The 24,544-nt window shown below is 45.4% G+C and overlaps 2 protein-coding genes across 4 annotated transcripts; both read right to left on the minus strand.

Annotated features, from left to right (window-relative positions):
- Nucleotides 1–25: 25 nt before the first annotated feature.
- si:ch211-180a12.2 (uncharacterized) lies at nucleotides 26–24,081 on the minus strand. 2 transcript variants are annotated; one of them, XM_030340799.1, is made up of 13 exons: nucleotides 23,829–24,081; nucleotides 20,905–21,228; nucleotides 20,286–20,582; nucleotides 19,466–19,771; nucleotides 18,314–18,424; nucleotides 17,698–17,859; nucleotides 16,462–16,773; nucleotides 16,123–16,173; nucleotides 15,580–15,834; nucleotides 15,013–15,378; nucleotides 1,979–2,248; nucleotides 1,112–1,405; nucleotides 26–540 (listed from the first exon to the last, which is right to left on the minus strand). In XM_030340799.1, exons 1-13 carry the CDS (start codon nucleotides 23,878–23,880, stop codon nucleotides 509–511), a joined length of 2,832 nt encoding a protein of 943 aa, XP_030196659.1. In that variant the 5' UTR covers nucleotides 23,881–24,081; the 3' UTR covers nucleotides 26–508. The 2 variants fall into 2 exon arrangements, with proteins under 2 accessions (XP_030196659.1, XP_030196660.1); XM_030340800.1 differs by having other exon boundaries at nucleotides 16,462–16,689; nucleotides 23,829–24,078.
- On the minus strand, nucleotides 3,891–7,620 carry LOC115531492 (uncharacterized). Of its 2 annotated transcripts, none has more exons than XM_030340802.1 (5): nucleotides 6,881–7,617; nucleotides 6,285–6,431; nucleotides 5,932–6,162; nucleotides 5,458–5,601; nucleotides 3,891–4,951 (listed from the first exon to the last, which is right to left on the minus strand). In XM_030340802.1, the coding sequence occupies exons 1-5, from the start codon at nucleotides 7,052–7,054 to the stop codon at nucleotides 4,943–4,945; spliced, it is 705 nt and encodes a 234-aa protein (XP_030196662.1). In that variant the 5' UTR covers nucleotides 7,055–7,617; the 3' UTR covers nucleotides 3,891–4,942. The 2 variants fall into 2 exon arrangements, with proteins under 2 accessions (XP_030196662.1, XP_030196661.1); XM_030340801.1 differs by lacking the exon at nucleotides 3,891–4,951 and adding an exon at nucleotides 4,982–5,335 and having other exon boundaries at nucleotides 6,881–7,620.
- Nucleotides 24,082–24,544: the final 463 nt, after the last annotated feature.

Here is a 24,544-nt window from a genome sequence, read left to right on the forward strand (position 1 = left end):
ATTCACAGACTTTCCAGACCCTGCGTACCGTCAGTTGCTTTTATTAATCAGAAACTCTGTAAAAAAAAAATATTTTTACACTAAACCCAAACCGAACGGATTCCACATAAAACTAGGACATGTATCTTTAGATTATGAGTCTGAACATTATAAAATCTCTCTCTGTCCACACACACACACACACACACACACACACACACACACACACACACACACACACACACACACACACACACACACACACACACACACACACACACACACACACACACACACGTATAACGAAACAATAGGATTACTATTATTACTATTACTACTATTCTAAAAAATAAAATAAAAATACAGACTAAAAACTATTGATATCAAAGACAGTGGATTAATAATACAAATAAATAAATAACCTATGGAAAGAGAGGGAAATATGGACCAGCTACAGTGTGATATCTTCATTATCATTACATACAGTAGGTTATAAAAAAAAACATCCCTGTTTCAGGTATCCGATTGGTCAAATGGAAGATGACTCCTCCTGTATTGACTCTGAAAGTAGAAGATAGAACACATAGAATAGAACCAGGATTGACCTTCCTATTTCTACAGTTTGATCAGATCAGATATTGGTAAGGGAGCAGCTGATCCTAACCAACCCCCAACCTCTAACCCCCCACCCCCAAACTTGAAACACCAAACTCTAACCTCCTAACCCTACGCTACTTACCCTTGCTTCCTAACCTTTGCTTCCTAATCCAACCCTATCCTCCTACCCTAATACCTAAACCTAACCTCCAACTGATATCCTCCTAACCCCACCCTCTGAACCCTGACTCCAAAGACCTAACCCTGACCCCAAACACCTAACCCTCAGCTCCTAACTCTACCTTTACTTCCTAACTTGAGATCATCCCTACTAAGCGAAATAACCGGCAATTGAAGTAGAGAACGAGGATACCAATGCGAGATCAGGCTGCTCTAGTGGCCTTAACTGCTTTAGGAAACCCATTCCTATTGCATCACTTCTCCCACCGAAAGATTTGATCCAGAGAAGCATAGAGCTTTAGTAATAATAATCATAATTAATATGAAGCAGTGCACTAGTAACCAAAGGGCATACCTGTCCATGTTCTGTAGACAGGCAGAGCGAGGGCCGGGTGTGAGATCTCCACACATACCCGCAGACCCCTCCTAACTTGGCGGGCGGGCGTCCTCACGTCCACCCGGTTTATGTGCAGGCCCCCGGGCCCAACCTCTTCCTCATCGCTCTCCTCATCCTCCCCATGGCTCTCCTCTTCGGACAGCGTCTTGGTCCCTGCCCAGCTCTCCACATTGTTGTTGTTCTCTCCGTCCACCTTCTGGTCCATGTACTCAATGTCCTCTGTGTCGCCAGGGCTCACCGCCGCCTTACCGCCTGCCAGACAAGAGATCACAGCAAACTCTATTGAAGACCCCATTTGTGCAAAACAACAAGACAAAGTTCTTCTCAACTTTTAAGGAAAAGCCAACCTCAAACTGTTTTGTTGCAAGATAATGTTTAAAAATGGACAACTAAATCATCATCGAAATTGAAAAGATCTGTATTCGTAGATGATTTAAGAATTTGATTCAAAGGTTTATTTATTCATAGCTACATCCGTAGCTATGTTTGCTCATAGCTACGGATCATTGGGGGGGATAAGACGCTTTGTCTTGCTTGTTTCTTTGACCTTCCTTCTCCTTTCTTGGCTTTCCTTTTTTCCATCCTTCCCTTGCTTCTTACCCTTTCTACTTAAGCATTTGCCTGTTCATATACTAAATACACAGACTTTTACAGTTGAAAATGTTTGATAAAAAGGATTAACGTCAAACATCTTCAGCTGTCAAGCAAGAAATCCCCCCTCCCTCCCCACCGTCTGGGGTCGCCCATCCCAGCTGACCCGATACATACTGACACATACTTGATATAAAAGATGCAACCCAGCGGGCGCCCCATTGAAGCCCTAACCTCTGCTCAGAGCACGTCCTCCACTCGGCCGTGTCCCTGGCGCCTCCCCTCCGGGGCCGGCCCGCTGCAGGGCACACACGCTCCGCAGCTCCCGACGCCCGTCGTCCCCCATCTCCTCCGTCTCGCTGGAGGTCAGGGGCGAGAGGGTGGCGGCCCCGGCTGTCCAGAGCAGGCGCGCCCGCGGCTGACCACCCCGCAGCAGCAGGGAGAAGACCCCCACGCCCTCGGTGCTCCAGCACACTGACATGGAGAGGGGGATGGAGGGAGGGGCTGGGAGAGGAAGGGAGAGAGAGAGATTAGGGAGTAGGTACAGGCTCACATGATAGCACTTAAGGTGTATGGGCTTATATAGCATAGCAAGCGTCAAACATAAAAGCTTGATAGGATTTGATCCGTGGCACATTCAGGCAACGAAACCCCGCCATACAGAGGTTGATTCCTTGAATCCAGGCAATACGGCAAGATCCCATTCAAATCTATGCTGACAAGCTTTAAATTATGCTATGTATGCATCTATTGATATAAATTCAATGAACCAAACCACGTTGCCGCTAAATGTAATAACTACAAGAAACATTAAGCGTGGGATATCTGAAAAAATAAAGTAGGCCTACAAATATTTACATTTTAGTAATAACTTGTAGGAGCAGAAGGTAACAGCTGAGCCTGACCCCATGGCATTTGTAGTATTTAGTATTTGAAAACATGCTAGTATTTAATGTGTAGGCCTACTGCCTGACATGCTAGCATTGAATGTATACTGGCTGACTGGCTAATGAAGCACCCCCGAGCGTATCTGGCTATAAATGGAGTGTGCTCCCCGAATTCCCTGAGCCGGTGTGTCTAAAAGTATTGACCGCAACACACTTGGGGCCCTGTCTTGCATCCAGCGCAATTGACTTTCTACACTGACGCATGTGTCGTTGCTAGTTTGCAACTGGTGCAGAGCGTTCCTTTCCCTCCACCGCCACGTGTCGGTAAATTAGGGAATGACCTTGCTCCCCAAGGGGCGGTTCGGCGAAAGGAAGAGGCGTGTTCTGGCGCAAACGTTCCCTGGTGCTATTTTGCAGTTTGAGAAAACAATTCCGCCACAAACCAGGAAAATACCTGGTTTAAAGTCAGTGGCGCGTTGTTCAGATCCTATTTTAAGGGCGCATGCATAATGTTGCTTGTGCACCTCGCCCATACACTATGCTACTCTCATCTACAGCCACACAGTCTTGGTAAATTATTTGGGAAAGAACAGCTGATACAGCGGTAATAAATTGTACTTTTAAATCAATGCATCTGCAAACAACGTAAGGCAAACACATATTTTCTTGACACAGACATCGTGAACAAGCCCATAACTGTTAGGATTGATGACTATTTGATTGTGAAAAAACATTGTTTTACCGCAATTGAGTGTTAAAACTAATGAATGAACGCGGGCGCGCGTGTGTGTACGTATAAAACAATGAATGAATGCGGGCGCGCGTGTGTGTATGCGTAAAATGATTATTGAATGCGGGCGCTCATGTGTGCGTACATCTGTTTAAACACACGCAAACTAAACACGTAACGTGTAATACAGTCCATGGCAATGTATATTTTTTGGGGGACACATGCATATTAGGAACACAAGTCGATAACGATAATGCATGCAATACTGGTAAGAAACGATGTTTGTTAATGTATTGCGTGTATCATTAAATAGAAACCACAGGTACTATTTATTTGAGGAAGTTGTGGAAGAAAACGCTATTCCATGTGGGAATTAGGCCATATTATTTGGCCATAACAGGGTATCTGCAGGTTTCAGCAAGTCAAATTTAAGACTTTTTAAGACCTTTTTAAGACCACCTTGAATGAAATTTAAGACCTTAAACCCGCGATGGTCGGGGGGATCCCGCTGTATTACAACCCAAGCGTAGCATGTGTGTCACTCAATGAGACTCATTCAAGTTTACTTTTTGTCTGTTTATTGAACATAAAGTGATACTCAGTGCTCTCTGGTTCAAAAACTGTAAGAACAAGTGCATGTTTCCGAACAAGAAGTTTACAAAATAATATACAAAAATACACAAACAAATTTAGTAAATTGAGTCAAACAGCATTGGCTCTGTGGTTCATGAAATAACAAGTGCAGCTGCAAACCTCTAACAAAAAAAAACAACGAATGAACCTAACACACACACACACACACACACACACACACACACACACACACACACACACACACACACACACACACACACACACACACACACACACACACACACACACACACACACACACACACACACACACACACACACACACACAATGAGCCTCAGGTGAGCCTCAGTTCTGTGGCCTTAATCTCCAGTTCTGCCTCAATCCTTTTCAGCTCACTTAATTTTTCCTTGCATCTCTTCCTGAGGATGTTTGATTTCGTTATGAGCTGAGCCATCAAGGTGCCGGACTTACCCTCAGCTTGCTCGGCAAACAGGTCAGCATCTTTCTCCAGAGAGCCACATACCTCCAGGAGAGTTTTCTTTTTCTTCTTAAGCTCAGCGACGTGTTCTTCTGCAGCTTTCCTCTTCTGCCCTTGTGCAGCACCTTGGCTCTTCCTCTTTTCCAGGTCAAGGTGTTCTCTATATTTTGACCTTGCTGATCCCACCGAGGTCAGCAGCTCCTTGGTGAGAGGGACATTGGCAACCCCCCCACAAACGGCAACGTAGTCACATACCAGTCTCTGGGCAATGACACCGTCCTCCTTAAGGTTTACAGTTTCCACCTCCTTATTTATCGAGAAGCCTCTCTCGACCGTTGCCTGCCCATGGGATAACAGTAGGATCTTCTGACAGAAACCCCAAAGCTCAGGGTAGGGTTGGCTGAGAAAGCCATGCAGAAACACATCAAGCCTGGTTTCGATGGGCCGGAAGGACAAAAACTTCTCACTTTTAGCCTCGACAGACATGAAGTTCCCAAACTGTTGGATAATCACATCACCTGTAATAAAACAGATGAAAGGAAATATGTGAAATCTTATTTAGATGATTAATTATGATAAGCAGATGGTCTTATGTCCAATTGTTCCTTATAATCAGGAACAACATTAAAACTATTCTATGAACTATTCATACCAGCAGCGACACCTCTGGACAACTGCTTGTCTTGCAGGAATTTCTGCACTACACTCCTCATTCTTCCCTGGCACCAGTCCGGGTCGGAGTACATGGCTGTGGGGTCCAGGCATGCCACCTGTCTCACAATAGGGTACTTCAGGGGGCTCTTGTCCTGGACTTTCTTTAGGATATTTGACATACCCTTCACGCAGTCCTTCCTAAACTCTAGGGCAGTGAGCTCTCCTATGCTGTTCTTTCTCTGGAGGTCCTGACAGATGGGTAATGTGTTGTAAATACAGCTGAATGGCCTAACACAGCATTCTCTCCTGCCTGGTGGATATGGAGCATCATTTGATAGAAAGTAAGTAATAAGTAATACATCTAAATTACCTTCAGGGCTGCCTCTGCACCCAAGCCTATGTCAGCTTCCTTCAAGTTGACCCAGATCTTTTGGTCAGCCACATCCAGCCTCACCAGCTGCACTGGAGTGATGTTTTGGAGATGCTCCCTCTTGACAAAACGCCTAAGCATACTCTGAAAGGGTAATAGGAATTGTTACATAGAGGGGTAGGTACCTTGATAACCACATTAACCATGATAAACATTTCTATATTAGTTATTTAAAATAATCTCTTAACATCACCATAAGAAAGTATAAATAATGATGAGTGACCTTTACTGAGCAAAAACATAATCTTTCAGTCATTTTATGTTTTGATTGGGTACGAGTTTCATGAATCAAGCTACCAAACAGCGTCTCCCATTTTTGCCTACTACACGCATGCCCGCACACATACAGTATGCCCCACACACGCTCAACTTGTTTTTCTTTTCTTCTTGATTCTTCATTATTAATTTGATTACCTGGAACAACTCCACCAAGTCCTTGCAAAGGAATGGCATGACTGGTGCGTCAGTCTGATACTTCGTCAGAAAGGGAGTGAACGTCCTTGAGATGGCCATGAAGAATTGTAGCTTAGGCAAGATGAGTGGATCTTGCTTGGCTGCTTCTATGGTGTCAAATGAGGCTGTTCCAGGGTTTGGAACCTTCTTTGTCCGCACTGCATCCACGTATGTCACCAGTGAAGGCCATACCTTTAATATTTCATCATGTATGTGTTTATTATTTCATCATGCACGTCTATTTTATCGTATTGTGCAGCACCTTGTAATTTTGTTAGAGTGCTATAATATAAATAACGTTTAATTACTATTACCTCTATGGCCCTTTCTACAACTGGCAGGTTTTCAATCCACCGATGCCCACAGAATGGTAGCGGGAAGACTGAGGATTTGGTGAGGGCAATGAAGTCATCCCTCCTTGCTGGTGTGTTATGAAAAAGGTAGTGCATCCCCCTCAACACCTTGGTGGAAGAGAGCGGAATGATGAGTTAACCGTCATCTCTGATGGAGAATGACTTTTACCCACCCATGCACACACTGATAGCACTGGTGGGACTTCTTCACTAAAATTGTTTAAAGGAGCAATATATTGCAGGCCCATTCCCCCTGTCATATCAGACTGTAAAACCAGCACCGCCCATTAGACCACACAGTGACAGTGATATCTTTTTCTCACAGGGGCAACTTGAGTCAAGGAGGCAAATGGGCTGTTGCCCGGGTAACCAAAGCAACATCCTGAGCAAATCCCGAGACTGACGGTTAATGTACATTATGTGTAAATGGTAATAAACATCTGTAATAACATTAAATCAAATTCAAGCTCTATTTATATTCTTTCTATTGTCCATGTGTGAAACTAATTTCCCTAGTGAAACTAATGAAAGATTTCTCTTAGTTATAATTATCTTACCTTCTCCAGTTGCCACATAGAGAATCCACATTTGAATGCGTTATGTAGGGTGTGGAGGCCACAGCTACCCACATTCACCAGCTGGACACCACCATACTGCTCAGCGTGCTCTTGCTGTAGAAGCTCAAAGAATTTCCAATTTACATTGGGTCCATCCATGGAGATGGACACCATGTTCCTCAGATTCAGCTCCTTCACACACTCCTGAGAAAGAAGTTGATTATGATTATAATGACATGATTGCCAATGGTTCAGTTTAATTTATTTCATCCTCAGTTAACATTAACTCTCTCCCTCTTCCATCCATCCACTCCCTCTCCCTTCTCTTATGTCCCCATCTCTGTTAGTCTAAAAAAATAATGGGGTAGAAATTACTAGCCTACACAGCATGAATACACACACATGTATGAACTTAACTCCTTTACTCACACACACATGTATAAACACACAAACATAACACTCAAAGCTGCAAGCTTTTTATATTCATCATACAGCCACATTATACCTTTTAATATGTAATTGCATTACACATATGCAAGCACACACATGCCGACACACACACACAAACACAGACACACGCACACATAATTATATATACGGCCCCCAAGCACACGCACACACACACGCACACACATGTCATCATTCCCTATTTTAGGCCGACCATTATACTGAATAGGCCTGCATAATGAAATTGCCCAAATGCATATAAAGTTCACAATTAATCATTGAAAAAAAATTATATTACTTACTTTGAAGTGGTGCAGTAAATCTCGGGCTGTTGCGTGTCCCATGAATTGTGAGCCCAAGTACCGGGAATGCACTTGATCTCCGACCCAATATCGGACGTGCACGTCAAGTTGTTTGCTCTTAGTGGCGTGGTTCAACGTCTCATCAAACATCAACACAAAATCAGCCTTGTTGACGCTGCAGATTAGCTCGTTGCGGATGAACGGCGCTAGTCCGAAGCGAGTTATATACGCCGTTTTGTCCTTTCCGGCCGTAAAGGTGCTCGCGATTTGAGAGTCGGGGAACATCATACCGAAGAGCTCTCCTATCCCCTCATTTGAGTTGTAGGACTGGTGCTTGACCACTGTGTTCAAAATCCACAACACCTCCGCTTTCAGCGTTGGTGTCGCACCAAATGCTACCCTCAGGTCAGTGCTAGCAGCGCGGACCGTCTGCGGCGGTGGCGCCGGGGCAGAGATGCAAAATGTAGAAATTGCTGGGGTCTGTGTGTGGCTCCTGGCAGAGGTTTTGTGTTTTTGGCTCTGCATATGGCTGAGGACAGCCTTAATCCCCATGGTGCCGAGCTTAAATGTACTTTTGCACAGAATGCATCTGGCCTCTTCTGGGTTGGCAACAGACGCTAGCCAACCTCTGAAACGGACGTCTTGCAGCCAACTGACGTTGAACTTGCATTTCCCCATTGTTGCAGACTAGCTAGCAAGCGCGCAGACATCCGTATATATATGCAGCTAGCAAGAAAGTAGCCTCTCTACATCTCCTTCCCGAAAAGTCCCGCGAGAAAATTTAAAAATAAAATAGTCCTGCCCCGACAAATTTAAGACCTCCGAGTTATTTATTTAAGACCAGCGTATGACATTTTTGACGAATTTAAGACTTTTTAAGGCCTTAAATTTAGAAAAATGAATTTAAGACTTTTTAAGACTTTTAAGACCTCCGCGGACACCCTGCATAAATTGAGTCATTTGAAGCTTGAAATTCATGTGGTCATGCATCTGTCTCATCGGAGACTGCGCTGTCAAAATATCAACTCGTCAAGATTCAAATGCGCTCATGGCTCTTAAAGGGGATGGGAGATGGCACTCTCATTGGTTTACTGCACTTTACGCCCAAACCACACCTACTGGTAATTAATTTACTTCAGACCAACCCTTTTTAGATTTGCGCCGGGCGCAAGAATAATTTATCCGCCGGTAAAATAACAACATCGCCATGTAACCGCCCACAAAGCTACTTGCGTTTGGCGCTTCTCACCTGCATTTCGGACCGTTAAAATAGGGCCCTTGGTGTTTTACAAGCTTTTTAAACGGCAGTGTCCAGCCTTATCACGCATGTCTTCTCCTCCATCTGTCGTTCCCTCTTGTTTAACCCACGTTCCCTTAACGTGCGTCTTCCTGACCTCTCACCCCAACTTCTGATTGGTCATTACTCCAATCATAGTCTCGCAAAGCCAGACCATACTACAGCAAGTAGAATGTTTTTTATTTCTTTAAACCAATCGTCTAGGGCGGGGCTAACCCCGGGAAGCAGCAGCGGTGTCCTTCCGAAATAGTGCAAGAACATCTTTCTTCCTCAGGAAATGCTGTAAGCAAATCTTTTGAAGTTCTTTGCAATTTTCAACGGAAAGAGCCAAACATGCTAGCTTTACAGCGCCGTCAAAGTCCTCTTCAAAACTCGCCATACTGACTCGTTTCCGAGTTTGAGGGGGAGCACAATCAGGCCCCCAGGATAGGCATATACTTCCGCAATCCACCCGTACTCAGAGGCCAAACCTGGTATTGCAGCTGTTTTAGCTGGGAGTGGACGGGGGTCCGTCATTTCATGTGGCCCAGAAGTAGATATCGCCGTCCACTCCAATACAAGTGGGGAACAGGATTGTGTCTCCGCAAAAAATGTCTGGATATCAATCAAAGGCTCAAAATTATCTTTCTACCCTGTTCTAAAAAAATGTAAGTTTTTTCTTTTCAAAACGCCTCCTCAAGCGTTTTATTAGCAGTTGATGTTGGGTGGGCAGCTGAAAGGAGCCGTACTGAAACAAACGGCTCCTTGCTATGGACCTATTTTGAAGTGCACGGCTCCATTAACTTCCGAATTAAATTAAATTCCGAATTAACTTCCATTAACTCAATGTGACAATGTGGTATTGGCATATATATTCCAGAATTTGAAAAAGGATATGGATATAGAGTGGGTGACTTTATCAGTATACTCAATCGAGATGGCCACAATAATAACCGCTCTTAGATGGGTTGTAGATACTAAGTTTTATAACAAATAATTCAATACGTGAAGATTTGGTGATAGAGGTAAAGCATCTTCTTTTAAATATTATAAGCCTTGGTTTAGTTATTCAGTTCTGTTGGATTCCAGCCCACCATGGAATATATGGCAATGAAATTGCTGATAAATTAGCTAAAAGATACTAACCTAATTAGAAGAATTTAACCTTAAGTATATATATATTTTTTTTTATTTATTCATTTCTTTTGTTAGTTTGTTTTATTTTGTTTATTTTGTTTCGTTAGTTTGTTTTTTTCTTTGAATTTATGATTTAAAGTATGATTTGCCAACGTCCTTGTCCTTGTCAACGTCCTTGTCACAAACTCCTGTGTAGTAGTCCAGTAGGTCGCGGTATATGGGGAAAAACTATGATCCGCCACTAAACTAGAAGAAGAAGAAGATCTCTGCATCCGGTACGTCACGGAATAGGTCACGTGTCTTGGCCACATAACGTGGAAGCAAATCGCTCCTGTATGTTGCCATGCGCCACTGAGCAGGTTTGCATAGGAATGAATGGGCGGCCATTTTCCAGTCCGTGGTCCATCCTTTATTATGTCCATGAGCACAATACGGAAAAGCCAGCAACAGGAAGGGGAGGAGTAGCGGTGGAATCCGACGCTGGCGCTATAGACGCTGTCCATTTCCGCTCAGCCAGACTAGTCCAATCATAACTATAAATGCATGAATTGTAACTACGATTTTCTTTAACACATGTACATATTATTACAAAAAAAATTAGACTTCAAGAAAACATTTAGGATATAAACAAAATAAACAATATAATGGATTTCAGAAATGCCCAAAATCCCATATGTCCTCATAATACATAAAACACTCATAACCTTACAACTATGTAGAGAAGTACACTTTAAAACCTGAACTCAAAGTTTCTATCATTTTTATCATCATCATTTTATGATAATACCTATGAACTAGGGTAAGTGGTTGGTCACTTGCCTCTCCAGGTTCAGGTTCATCATAAGTCTCACTTCTGGTTTTACTTGTCTTTTTTCAGTTGTTCTTGGTTAGTGCTCTATTTTCAGTTGCAATTGGTCTAAGTACTCTATTTTGTTTTGTGTTAGAGCTCAAGCTTTCCTTTGGTGCATGCATCCCTGATGGCTCCACTTGTAGAGCCAATCAGAGTGCAAGTCTGGGGATGCTGGCGCCGACAGGACCCAGTGGCTGGAATAGCGGAGCAGTGGACTGGAGATGCAGATGGTGTTATCCCTAGTCATTAAATATTATTCTTGTAATTGTATGCGTTCGGATACCTAGGTGGCATTGGTTGCCAGAATTCGGTGATTCTGAAACTATTGGAGGACTGAAATAAGATGGAGGGCCCTGACAGGCAAATTGTGTACGTCCTTCGCTGCAAAAAGCCCTTTGACATGCTGTCCAGCCACCTAAAAAACTCCTTCATGAAGGACAGCATGCCAGAAGAAAGGAAGGCTGAGTTGCAAAAAAACAAAGATTCTCCAAAAAAAAAAATTTGCCAGGTTGGTAGACGGTGGGACTAACAGGAACTTTAATCATTGGTAGAGGATGTAGGATCATTCCAAGCACTGGCTGACCGCCTGAGAAGAAAAGGCTTCTTTGTTGTCAGTGGGACAACGGAGAAAGCCCCAGAAGCATAGGTGAGCTTTTCAGGGAAAGGAAATAAATCCTTGTCTAAGCACGAGGCACTGCTGCAGACAACAAAATAATGGATGCAGGACACTTGTCAAAAGCTCCAAATAGGCAAGCACTTGGTGACAGACTGGAATGACAGGATAGGTGTTAGCGGCGGAGTATCAATAATTATTCAAAGATCGACGTGAGGCCTGTGAAATCAAAATAAGAAGAGGAGAGGTGGTTTGAGGCCTACTTCACCCACATCAGACCACTAACTGAAGAGGCTAAATCAAGCCACAGACGACAAGGGCTGTTTCTACCTGGGGAAATCGGGAGGTCCCAGTTCCGATTTGGACCATCTCTGGAAGCACTGTAAGAAGATCGGCAAGAGAGCGGGCCCTGGAACAGACCTGTATGAACCAGCCAGTGAGGTTGCAGAGACGTCCTCCCAAGGCCAAAGTTCTGTGTCTGTGAAACGGCCAGCTCAAGACCGCTGGGGAAGGTTTCCTTCAAGTGTTCCCTATCTCTTGATGGCCATGCACATTCCAGAGGCGATAGCATCAGAGCTGGATTTGTAGAGGACGTTGATTCTATTTCAAGTGGAGGAGGTTGCAACTGGAAAAACGTGTGCAACAACTCTCAGCTTGCTCTGGCAGACACCCACCAAAAGAGGCAAAATGATAGCCCTTTCTGCCAAGCAGAAGCGGGACACAAACCTCCCTGCTTTCCAATAAGTTCTTTGGGTCTGGGTATCACCCTTGAAATCAGCCATTGAAGATGATGAAGCCATTCCCAAATCAATCATTGACCAGATGTCTAAGGGGATAGACATTAAGGATTTTGGAGAACCAAAGGGCAAAAAGTGTTATTGCGACCATGCCTTTCTCCAAAGGAGATATCCTCTGTGACCACGGGCAGCTCATCTCAGAATCTGAGGGGAAGGCACTGATAGAGGAGCAGCAGGAGGCTATCTACCTCTTCTTTATCAAGGGCAAGGGTGGTGCCAACTAGGGATGGGCATGATTAATCGACGATAGGCTACTTGATCATTAAGAATTTCGTAGATGACGGACATTTTTAATCGATAAAACTAATGCTAAAAAATATCTTCACGAGGTGGGTCTTTCAACAATTACCATTCCTAGTGTTATTCAGCAGAGAAATAGTCCGCGAAAGACGTTGACGTTGCTTAGCAACCGGACACGCTGGGGTTGATAAGTTAGCGGACTACTTGTGGAATGATAAGAAAGATGTGAATCAGGCAAAAAAACAGATTTCCTTGACAGCGGTCAATTTTGTGTGCATAAAAGTACGGACGGACCAATTACGAACTACTGCAGCTGCTGATGCCATCTCTCTAAGTTAAAAAGTAGCCGCACCCACCCCTAACTAATCAGAATAAGTGTATACATGTTGATTATAGCGGACTACACCACCTCTTCTATTCCACATGGAATTCTATTCCGAACAGAGAATTGTATTCTGATTGAGGCGTATATATGATAGTTTTTCAGGGCTCCGTTGCTTTAGAGCGCAGTAGGGCATATCAAGTGTAACCATTGAACGGATCCGGTTTAACTGCCACAAGAGTTGTCTAAAAATAAAGATCTCATTGAGGAAAACACGCTTTGTTCTTGTATTTTCTTTACATTTTGAATATAGCATATAAATAGTTAATATTAATCTAAAAATATAAATGATTAATAAAAAAAATGATTGTTAATTCTCCCGAAGATCGACTAAGACAATTTAATCAAATGCCCATCCCTAGTGCCAAACTCTGCATCGACGCTAAGACATTCCCCTGTCAGTATCACTCTGACAAGGACACCTTTGGCCGGCGCATGAACCACTCTGGCAAGGCTATCAACGTGAAGCCTGTGGTCTTCCAGTTGAACTATCCTGGACGAGCCCCCATTTTATGTAGCACCCCCCTAGCGTATCAGGCATAAGTGGAGTGCGCTATCCGAATTCCTATTTAGCGAGAGATCTCTCTCTCTAGTGTTAAATAATGCACTATTGTAATTAATTCATACTAACTAACTTGTTGGCACTTAAACCTGTTCTCATGACACTAATAATACCTATTAGTCTTTAATTTGAGGTAAGGTTTGAATAAAGTGACTATATAGCTTAATTAAATAATCACTTTATGCATGCAGCTTAATTCAATGCTATTTAGGTAGCTTAATGCAACGAGTGAAATAGCAGGTAATCAATAATCACTATGCAATACTATCAGTGCAAATTCCCTTAAACCCTTTACCTATAAGTTTACTTATCCAACTGTATCAGTATCAAAACCCCAAAGACATAGGCAACTATTCAAGGGATCAAGTTTAAACAATTTACTTGATTAAAAATATATTATAAACAAAAGCTACAGTTCAACGCAATGACCCAATAGTTCAGTTTCCAAAATACCTCAAACTAAGCCGGCATATAACTAAATAACTTTTAAATTGCGTGCAATAGATTGGCTACTCAAGTCGACAGTCACGTGGCAGGCCCGTAGCGTAGCTTGTGAATGAAATTGTGGGAACTTGAACAAATGTGCTTTGTGCCAATCCGCCAAAAAAAAAAAATGCTGGTCGTCCCGGTGGGTGAAGACGTTGTCGCAGCTGATCAGGGATGGTGCTTGAGAGGATGAGCTCGTTCGGATGATGCACTCGTGGTGGTCAACTGAGCAGGCTACTAATTGGCAAGGTCCTGGGCCAAATTCGGAAAGTAAAATCTCCTAACCTTTATGCCACCTAACCTTTGTGGAAACGACTTCGAGTCAAGGCGAGATGAAATGGTGCTTCGTTTCGAACATAGGAAGAGACAGCACTGTTTAAAATGAATTCGACACCACTCTTCCGACCCGGTGAGTATTGCTGATCTCTAGCGTGAAACTACAACAAGAGCTCTTTCGATCACTGCGTTCTTGTTGTATTGATTCAATCAGGTTGTCTCCAACACTTTGTTGTCACTTCTCACTGAGGTCAGATTTGGCCAACGGGAATATTTTACGCCACTTGAATCATCAATTAACATGCGAAAAAAATAGGCTAAACTTAGGTTGATGTTGAAATGAACTGCCCCCAGTAGTCTTTCTTAAAGTTGGCATTTTCTTTTACTCACTTCTCTTCTTCTGCTTTACCGCGTCTCTCATGCGTCTTCGCGTAGAGTTGGTAAACTTCATCGGTGGCCTGTTGCTTTAAATATTGCCGCCGTAAAGAATTATGGCATACAAATTTCTCCTTTCATTTCGTACAGGTTGGCCTTTCTTTATAGGTCCTTGGCTATTCCTCCAAGTATTTCCATGTCATCTCGTAAGGAAATTTCCTTTCCTATGCCAACATTACATGCCAACATTATGTGTATGGGCTAATATGCTGGTATACAATACTGGCTAGTATCAGTATTAGCCTACATATATTACGGACTAACATCCTAGTTTCACCTGCGTACTACAGCCCGTGTTGAATGTATACATGCTAGTATTAAATACGTACTGAGCTGGGCGTTCCTCCATCGTCTCTCGATGGGATGATCCAGGGAGCGGTGCTCCACCCGACAGACCGCTCCCCCGCCTCCCCTTTCTCCTCCTGCTCTCTCCTTGGCCTCGTCCCTCCTCCTGGTGGGGTGCAGTATGGCCGTGGCGCGGTACAGTCGGGCCTGAGTCTGGACGGGCCCCCACAGCTCACCTCCCTCCACCACCTCCTCCTCCCGGTCGTCCTGCTCGCCCTCCCTCAGGCGGAGCCAGGTCACCGTGAGGTCGGGGGGGTAGAACCCTGTGATGTCACAGCCCAGGGTCGGGGGTTCCCCTGGCATGGAGGCGGAGCTCACAATCTCCGCCACGCACGGCGTCCTGATGAAGCCTGACCGGGCCGGAGACGAGAATCAGACGCTTTCTGTCGTTTGCTTGTTTGACTCTTCTTTCTACTCCTTCATTCCTTTCTTCCTTGAGTCCTTACTCTCTCTCTTCCTACCCCCTCCCCTTCATCCCTCCCAACCACCCTCCTCTCCCTCCTCCATCTCTCCCCACCTTCCTTACCTCCCTCCCCTCCATCACTCCTCACCTCTGGTCTCGCGGGTGACCGGTAGTCGGAGGGCCACGTGGTGCACTGTCACCCAGACCTTGGTGTTCCCTCGCTCCAGCTCGCTGCGGGGGAGGCGGCACTGACTGGAGGCGGTGAAGAAGCCCTGGGGGTCGGGCCGCGGCGAGGACGAGGCCTGCGAGGCCACAGGGCTCAGCTCGCTGCCCTCGCAGAACCAGCGGAACGTGATGATGTCCGGGTGGAAGTGGGACGCGTGCACCGTCAAGGTGATGGTGTCTAGGAGGAGGAGGATGGATCACATGTCAGATCAAAGATGCCCATCGACACAGAGGTCACTTACTCCCGGGGGTAACCATGTCTGGACGGTCGCTCAAACCATGTACGCCATACGCCATGTATATTTAGAAATATCAGAAAGGTATCAAACAACCATCCCTGACCAAAGATCCTACCCTGTGAGCATCAAATCACAAACCCACGAGAGCAACACCTCACTCAGTTTGTGGAGGACCCGTGTGGAGGCAAAATAGATTAAATATGAAGACTGACGTATCTGGGCCTTACCTGAGTCCTCAGATACCTCCGCTAGCTGTATCTCGGACACTTCTGGAGCAGCTGGAACAGACAAGTTGATTCATCGGTTAGCATTTCCCAAGGGCCATAACTAGGATCATGGAGCCGTAGCAAAAGTAGCACAAATGTTTACCAACGATTGAATCCCTGCTATTACATTCAATTTAGGACATTAAGGTTAGCAAAGTGTGTAAATGCCATCGGTTTGTCCATGGCACTCTGTTTTAATTAATTTATCTAGGGATGTGGTACATTTATTGTATCAAGGTTTTTGGGATTGAAAATAACAAATAGGGGAAAAGAAAAAAAGGACACCTTATCGTCTCTTACCCAGGACAGTGAACCTTTCGGAAACTCTCTCGACCACCACCTTGTCCTTGCCCATGTAGGACACCTGGCATTTGAACACCGCCCCCTTATGGACGGAGATCTGCGGGACGAAGGTGAGCGATGACACCAGCTGCTGCCGGTTTCCAGTGGAGTGCAAGGGGCCCTGGTTGTGCAGCTTGTAGTACTCAGTCTGTCCTCTGGAGGGAAGCAGAGGTCCTTTCTCTGATACTGGGGAGGTGAGGGTTAGACCGTAGGGCAGGTGGATGGTGGTTAAGGTGTTATAGAGGCAGTTAAAGTTAGTCTTGGAGGTCCCTTTGGGGGCATAGGGATTGTGATTAGAGTATGTTTTGTTAGTATTACGAGTAGAAGAGAAAACAAAGATTGTTCAAAGTGCATTGTACTTTTTAAAACCATAAGTAAAAGATTGTGCGGATTCAACATCCTTGGAGATGCTTCTGTTCTACATATCCAATTCACTTTCTATGGAGATTGCTTGGAAGCTCATATTTGAATTAAATTCTCTTTATGTGTAATCAATGCATCAACCCCTTCCTGCAGTACCTGTCGGTCAAACACGGTCGAGCTGGTTTACCTGTACCTGAGATGGGAGTGGCCTAGCTGGTTTACCTGTGCGTGAGGTGGGAGTGGCCTAGCTGGTTTACCTGTGCCTGAGATGGTAGTGGCCTAGCTGGTTTACCTGTGCGTGAGGTGGGAGTGGCCTAGTTGGTTTACCTGTGCGTGAGGTGGGAGTGGCCTAGTTGGTTTACCTGTGCATGAGGTGGGAGTGGCCTAGTTGGTTTACCTGTGCGTGAGGTGGGAGTGGCCTAGCTTGTTTACCTGTGCATGATGTGGGATTGGCCTAGCTGGTTTACCTGTGTGTGAGGTGGGAGTGGCCTAGCTGGTTTACCTGTATGTGAGGTGGAAGTGGCCTAGCTGGTTTACCTGTGCGTGAGGTGGGAGTGGCCTCGCTGATTTGTGAGAGGTGGGTAGGTGTAGCCTTGTGGTTGTACCTGTGCGGGCAGTGGCCTAGCCTACCCATTCATGAAGTGTAACAAGACATCATTGCGTCAGGTGTGAGGGGGGGGCGGGGTCGAGCTTGTGTACCTGCGCATCACGACTAAGTAAAGGGAGTGGTCTAACTGGTGTACCTGTGCATCATGTCTAAGTAAAGGGCGTGGTCTAACTGGTGTACCTGTGCATCACGTCTAAGTAAAGGGTTCGGTTGAGCTGTCGTACCTTTGCGTGAGGTGTCGGCGATGGGTGTGTCATTGAGGAACCAGCTGGTTTCGACTCGGTCGACTCTGCGTCCCTCAATGCTAACAGTCACACGGCCCTTCTGTCCAACCACCACGTGGGGAGGCAGAATGATCCCGGACACGCTCAGAGACTTCTGCTTCTCTACAGTAGAAGAGAGCGTGAAAGGTGTACATATTAAGGTCGATATGCATTTACTTTGTATTTGACTTCCATTGCAGAATGACTTTGAGTCTACAAAAGAGCTAGAAAAACTAAATGTAAACATGTGTCAAATCTTGGCTTGAAGCCAGTTTTGAATTGGTCTGTAGAAGATAAACGTGCTCCATAAAGCACGCACCTTATTAAGAGGTTTGGAGGTGCCTTACATTAGCAACTTTGGGGATTAGCCAAGTCAGTAACTTAATCACATTGCCTAATAAATGTATGGCAAATATAGCTGAATCTCAGGCAGAAGCAAAGGATACATCCCTGTTGGCCGAAACAATAGCCGTCATGTATTATAATGCTTTAGACATGCAGTAGTCTCATGTCTTTAGTGGCTGCTGCAGGTTTGGTGCAGTATTGGTTTGATGTGCTTCAGGGTTCAAGGACTCACCGTCCCTCCTGCGCCAGGAGAAGCCGAAGCAGAGCAGGAAGACCAGGACCAGGGAGATGCACATGAGAGCCACAGAGGCCTTGGCAGACTTGATCAGGACTGGATCTGAATCTGCACTCAAGAGAGTGAGAGTCAGAGTGAGAGTGAAAGAGAGAGAGACTGTACCTTATGGTTGGTTAATACCTAACCCTAAAACATCTCAAACCATACAAATGAACTTAGGACACCTCTTACCTAGTACCTTACTTAACAATCTCTTACCTAGTACCTGAAATTATTCATCTCTAACGTAATACCTGAATTAACGATCTCTAACCTATTACCAGAACGTAACCATCTCTAACCTAATACCTTAACTTAACCATCTCTAACTTAATACCATCTAATAACATCTCTAACCTAATACCTAAACTTCACCATCTCTTACCCTAATACCTAAACTTAACCATCTACAACCTGATACCGAAACTCAACCATCTCTAACTTAATGCCTGAACTTAACCATCTTTAACCTAATACCTAAAGTTAAAGGGGAACTCAAAATTGCTTCTTTTTGTTTTAAACGTGGTAACATGTATTTTATGATCTTCAACATGGTCATCCATGCCATTTTGTCAATGTTACAAAAAATAAGACCGCCATTTAGGGCACACATGTTAAATCTAATGTTTTTGACAGTGTCTGTGTTCTACTGACCTCCAGACACTAGTCATGTTCTTTTTAGGACGTCAATGTGCCTTTTTCCAAGGAATTATACCATGGGTAATGCCACGGTGTGTGCCACACTGCCTATACAACATCGCTCCTACACAATGATGCTACTTATAAAACAGAGTTGGCTTGGGTCGTAAACATTGGGATAAAACATCCCAACTCCTTCCTAAAACTCTCAAAACCCCTTTTTTATAATCTCCTTGCGTTTAAATTCAATCAGAGGCAGGGGGTTCACTTTCAGTTGAACAATTTCTAACCCAAGAACTAAACTTAAATCTCTCACCGAACACTTAAACACAACTTGAATGCTCTGCTTTTGGACTCGTGCACTCAGCCTAGAGACGTACAGGTGGGGCCCCTTCCTTGAGAGAGCCAAACCACACATTTATCTTAATCTCTAGTGAGAAGTGGGAAGAGGGGGGAATTTGGTTGTGGTACCGGGTGGGTCCAGGACTTCCAGGCTGGCGTGGACCTGTGCCGGCTCCAAGGCTCCCGGCTGGTCCACCACACACTGTATATGGCCTGCCTGCTCCCGCTGCTCGGTGCTGAGCGTGAGGTAGCGTGTGGTCCGGAAGGTCCCGTCGGGGGTGGGCTCGCTGACAGGGCTCTGGGGTAGGGTGGTCCCGTTCTGGACCCAGGACACATTGATCTCTTCTGGGTAGAAGCCGTCCAGGTCGCAGGCAAGCGTGAGGGCGGAGGACCGAGAGGAAACAGGGACGGCCGACATTCGGATGGACGGCAGGACTGCAAGGGAACCGGGAGAGAAGAGGAAGACCGAATGATCGTTTGTAAGCTTCTGGAACATTCTAGAGTATAGGACACTGTCCTCCTAGAATTGTAAGTGTTATTAAACAAGGTTTATAGAGGGGGGTCTAGATGGATTGAATTGTATTTTGTTGCGACTTAGTATTCAAATGCCCTCCAGGGGTTTTGGTCCCACCAACGCAGCACTAGAAAACTGTATGGCTTTAGTATTTTTATTCGAGAGTCCAAACACAATGTTCTACATTAATGCTACATTTCAAATACAGGCGCTATTCTGAAAACTGAATGGTTTTCTTGCCAAACTCTGTCCTGACTTAAGGTCAGGCAAAACAATAGAATAAATTGCCCATAGTCCATGTGTCGTTAGACTGTTATCCAAAAAGAGTGGCATAACAGCCTTGTTAATACAAATGCGCCAGTGAGCTAGCCTCCTAAGGGGAGCCAGCCCACTCTCACACAGAGAGTACAGTGAGGCATCAGGGACGTTCTTCACCGGTGAAGTTGAGCTGGAAGGTCAGGCTCCTGTGGACCGAGCCGTGGGTCACCTCACAGCCGAACGTAGCGTTCTGGTCGTCTCGGGAGGGATAGAAGGTCATGTTCCCGATGGCCCGGTGCAACCCGACCGGACCTGCTGGTGCCCCGTCCACAGGGTGGGGGGCCTTGATCTCCTCCCCCTCCCTGGTCCAGGAGAAGAGGACAGGTGGAGGGAAGAACCCCTCTGCCAGACACTCCAGTTGGCTCTCCCGTTCCAAGACCACCCACTGGGAGACCACCTGGATGGTGGGTGGGGCTGTATTCCGGTGACAGGAGAGAGAGAGAGAGAAGATCTAATCAAGTTGAGACCATGTCAACGCTGAAGCAGATACTTTGAAAATCATGAAAAAATTATCTTAAACAGATAAGGTTTGACATGGAAAGTGTACTAGGGACATAGTACACCTGCATGTTTATCCTTAACTTGGTGCTCATTGGCTGAGCACATCTCTTTAAAGAGGGAGGGAAAGCAGGGAACAGGGTCACTGTGTTTCAGTCTGGCTTTGTCTCATGTATGAAATAGAGTGATTTAATGGGTTTGTATTTGACACCGTCTTCGGGACCCCAGATGATCTCACCCAGGACGCTCAGCGAGACGTTGTGGGACCCCAGTCGGGAGGAGTTGTAGCTGACGGAGCAGACGTACGCCCCCTGGTGGGCCGGGACCACGTCACTGGCCGTCAGCGAGAAGTTCCCCCGGAGGAACGCAGGGGGGTTCCACAGGAAGCCCCCCTGGACGTGCTGCTGCTGCGCGGGGCCGAAGGAGGCCACCTCGGAGCCGTTGCCGCGGGTCCAGGTGACGCGGAGCAGGGACAGGTTGCTCAGCCTGCTGCTGGTGGGGGGCAGGGGGCAGGGCAGCAGCACGGTGGAGCCCAGGGCCACGCTGAGCTGGAGGGGAGACGCTGAGGAGCCAGAAGGAGGTGGGGGGGGAGGGAGATAGAGGGGGGGAGTGGGAGAGAAGGAGACCGGAGAGAGAGTGTTGCGGTGAGACATTAGGGAGGTATAGGGAGAGGGTGGGAGATCATTCAGGGGGATGGGGGGAGAGGCAGAGATAAAGGGTTGAAAAGAAGAATTACAAGCAAGAGAGAGAGAGAGAGAGAGAGAGAGAGAGAGAGAGAGAGAGAGAGAGAGCTGGAGGGAGTGTTGTGGAAATATTAATCGTAACTAAAACATTCAATTATATATAAACTATACAAACCTTGTTTATATTACTTTAAACATTTATATAATTGCTAGTCAATTGAAAATGTTTTAGATAGATAGTTCACATCTGCATTACCACTGGAGCCAGGAGGTCTGATACTGAGGTCAATCTAATGACTTATTTGTTTCCTTTGTTTTGTAGTTTCCTTTAAATGTCTTGCAGCCTTGAAGACATGTTCACTTTACCCATAGTTTATTGCAATTTAACTTGGTCTCTCGCGCCATGGGAGGATTCGCTGTGGCCAATCCTCTCCTCGATGATCACTCCCCCTCACCTTTGTTTCCTTTGGATTTACTACCCACGATGTGAAAGTCTCCCTTTAAGAATCATGTTCTTCCATTGTGTCATTGAATGTATGCTTGGTCAATCCCTGCCCGTAGTATCTTCCAATGATCATCCACTAAGATGCAATCAACTATTTTGCTGTCAATAAGTTTTCTAAAAATAAAAGAGAGAGAGAGAGAGAGAGAGAGAGAGAGAGAGAGAGAGAGAGAGAGAGAGAGAGAGAGAGAGAGAGAGAGAGAGAGAGAGAGAGAGAGAGAGAGAGAAAGAGAGAGAGAGAGAGAGAGAGAGAGAGAATGAACCCTTATTTTTCCTGGTGCCATCTGCAACTTTAGACATGAATGTGTTCATGTGTCTTATTTTAACGACACCGCTGCCTTTCAAACCCCCCCCCCCCCCCCCCCCCGCCCCAGAGAGACACCGACCCTATCCTCCCTACCATCAACTGCAGATAACAGCATGCTTCACAAATTTCATTTAAGTCTGTTGGTTTTTTTAATTATAAAAAATTATAAATATTATATTTATTATTAATTATATATTTTGGACACATCAGACAGTCGCTAGCCTACCCTTTATGTTTCGAAGCATAGCGTTACAAGATCAACCTATCAAAATGGCCTGGTCATTTCGGTAATTCACACCAGTGGGAAAAAAAACATTCTATAGCTCCTCTACTGCCTCGAGTGACAGCCATCGATAATCGGAAACAAGTCTTCAACCCGTTTCAGAAATAAGACAGGGATGTTTGTTCAGGATAACTATGGCCGTTTAGATGAAGCTTGTTCACCTTGATGGAAAATAACACAGAAACACGGCCCTGTTAGGAAACAATGCAGTCTGGGAAATCATTCCACAATCGCAGCCTTGATCTGGAAGTGCAGGTCAGCACACCTTCCCTCAGGTGAGAAGGAGTGTGTGCTTGAGCCTTAACCCATAAATCAGTTTAATCACTAACAGGCTGCTCTGCCTGAGATCTGTAATGGAAAGTTGCCCCATTCTGATGGTTGTGGGCTAGATGTAAGTGCTCACATTCCTGTTCTATATTCCTACTCACCGCCTTTTTCTAGATGTTATTGCTCACATTCCTGTTCTATATTCATGTTCACCTCTTGGTACTAGATGCTCGTTGTGCAGCACTTGGGATATTTTGAAGGCATGCTCCAATTTCTATTGATGCTTTGATTTGTTCTCATCCTCACTTGTAAGTGGCTTGAGGAGAGTAGTCAACATAATGTAAACATGACATACGACAAATGACATATGACTACTGACAAATGACATGTGAATGACATGAGGGAGTAATGATTAATAAATGATTGATGATAGATGAAAGGCGTCAAAGATTGGTGTGTCCCATTTAGTACTGCTTGACAAATGCATAATCTTTAATGTACACACACACACACACACACACACACACACACACACACACACACACACACACACACACACACACACACACACACACACAGACTTAACACACACACACACACACACACCAATGGTCCTTCATTTGATCATGCTTTGCAATTAGGTTATGTTTCTAAATCAACAACCTGGTCACACACACGCACGCACACACACACACACACACACACACACACACACACACACACACACACACACACACACACACACACACACACACAAACACACGCGCACGCACACACACAAACACACACACGCACACACACACACACAAACACACACACACACACACACACACACAACCAAACACACGAAATCTGTCAAATTGTTAAACTATTATCTCTACGTTGCCAATCCTTTGAATTTAGAATCCACTGATATTTACCGGACTTAAACATACACACACATTCATTCATTCATTGTACACTCATGCACTAAAGCTCACACACACACAGACACACACAATCACATTCACTCTTTTTTCAAACACATGCTCACAGGCAACCACACACACAATCACCCGAACTCACTTCCCCACACTCATTCGTATTCACACACTCCGTGCAGGTGTGTGTGTGTACTCACCAGTGTTTATGACAGCCAGCAGGCTGAGGAGGAGGAGGACTTTACACCACATGTCACAACAGCGGGCAGCGGACTCCTGTCCCTTATCGCCAGTACTTCACTGGCCCTTTGCACTGGCCCTTATATAGCCCCCAGGGTCCCGGCCCCGCCCTCCAAGACAATAGAATAAATATTGTCTTTGGGCCCTGAAGGAGAGAGAGAGAGAGTGAGAATCAGAGACAGGGAGAGAGAGGGGGAGAAAGAGGGAATGAGAAAGAGAGACGGGAGAGAGAGAGGGGGGGAGAAGGAGAAAGCAAGAAAGGGAGTGAGAGAAAAGGACAGAAGGATAGAGGGAGAAAGAGAGAAAGGTAGTGAGAGAGAAAATAAAGACGGGACAATAGAGAAAGCGAGAAAGAGAGAGTGAGGTGGAAAAGGGCAGGGTTAGGAAAAGAGAGAGAGAGAGGGAGAGAGTTTGTTACGACCAGCAGCGGTCACTTAATATTCAGACGGGCCCGGGGCCAAGGTGTGGGGGCTACTTTACATGGGTGCTGCGTTGCCCTTAGCAAACATGGAGGGGCGACCCACTGGGCGCACTGTGGACACCCAGTGAGCCCGAATACACCCGGCCTGTTACTGTACTGCCGGCCCGCGGAGAGGAAGAAAGACGAGAGAGAGAGAGAGAGAGAGACAGCATGGAGCAGCGTGGTGAATAAATAAAGCCAGCCTAGAGCCGTGGA

The sequence above is a fragment of the Gadus morhua genome, chromosome 18 (assembly GCF_902167405.1).
Source record: "Gadus morhua chromosome 18, gadMor3.0, whole genome shotgun sequence".
Taxonomy (NCBI): Eukaryota; Metazoa; Chordata; class Actinopteri; order Gadiformes; family Gadidae; genus Gadus; species Gadus morhua.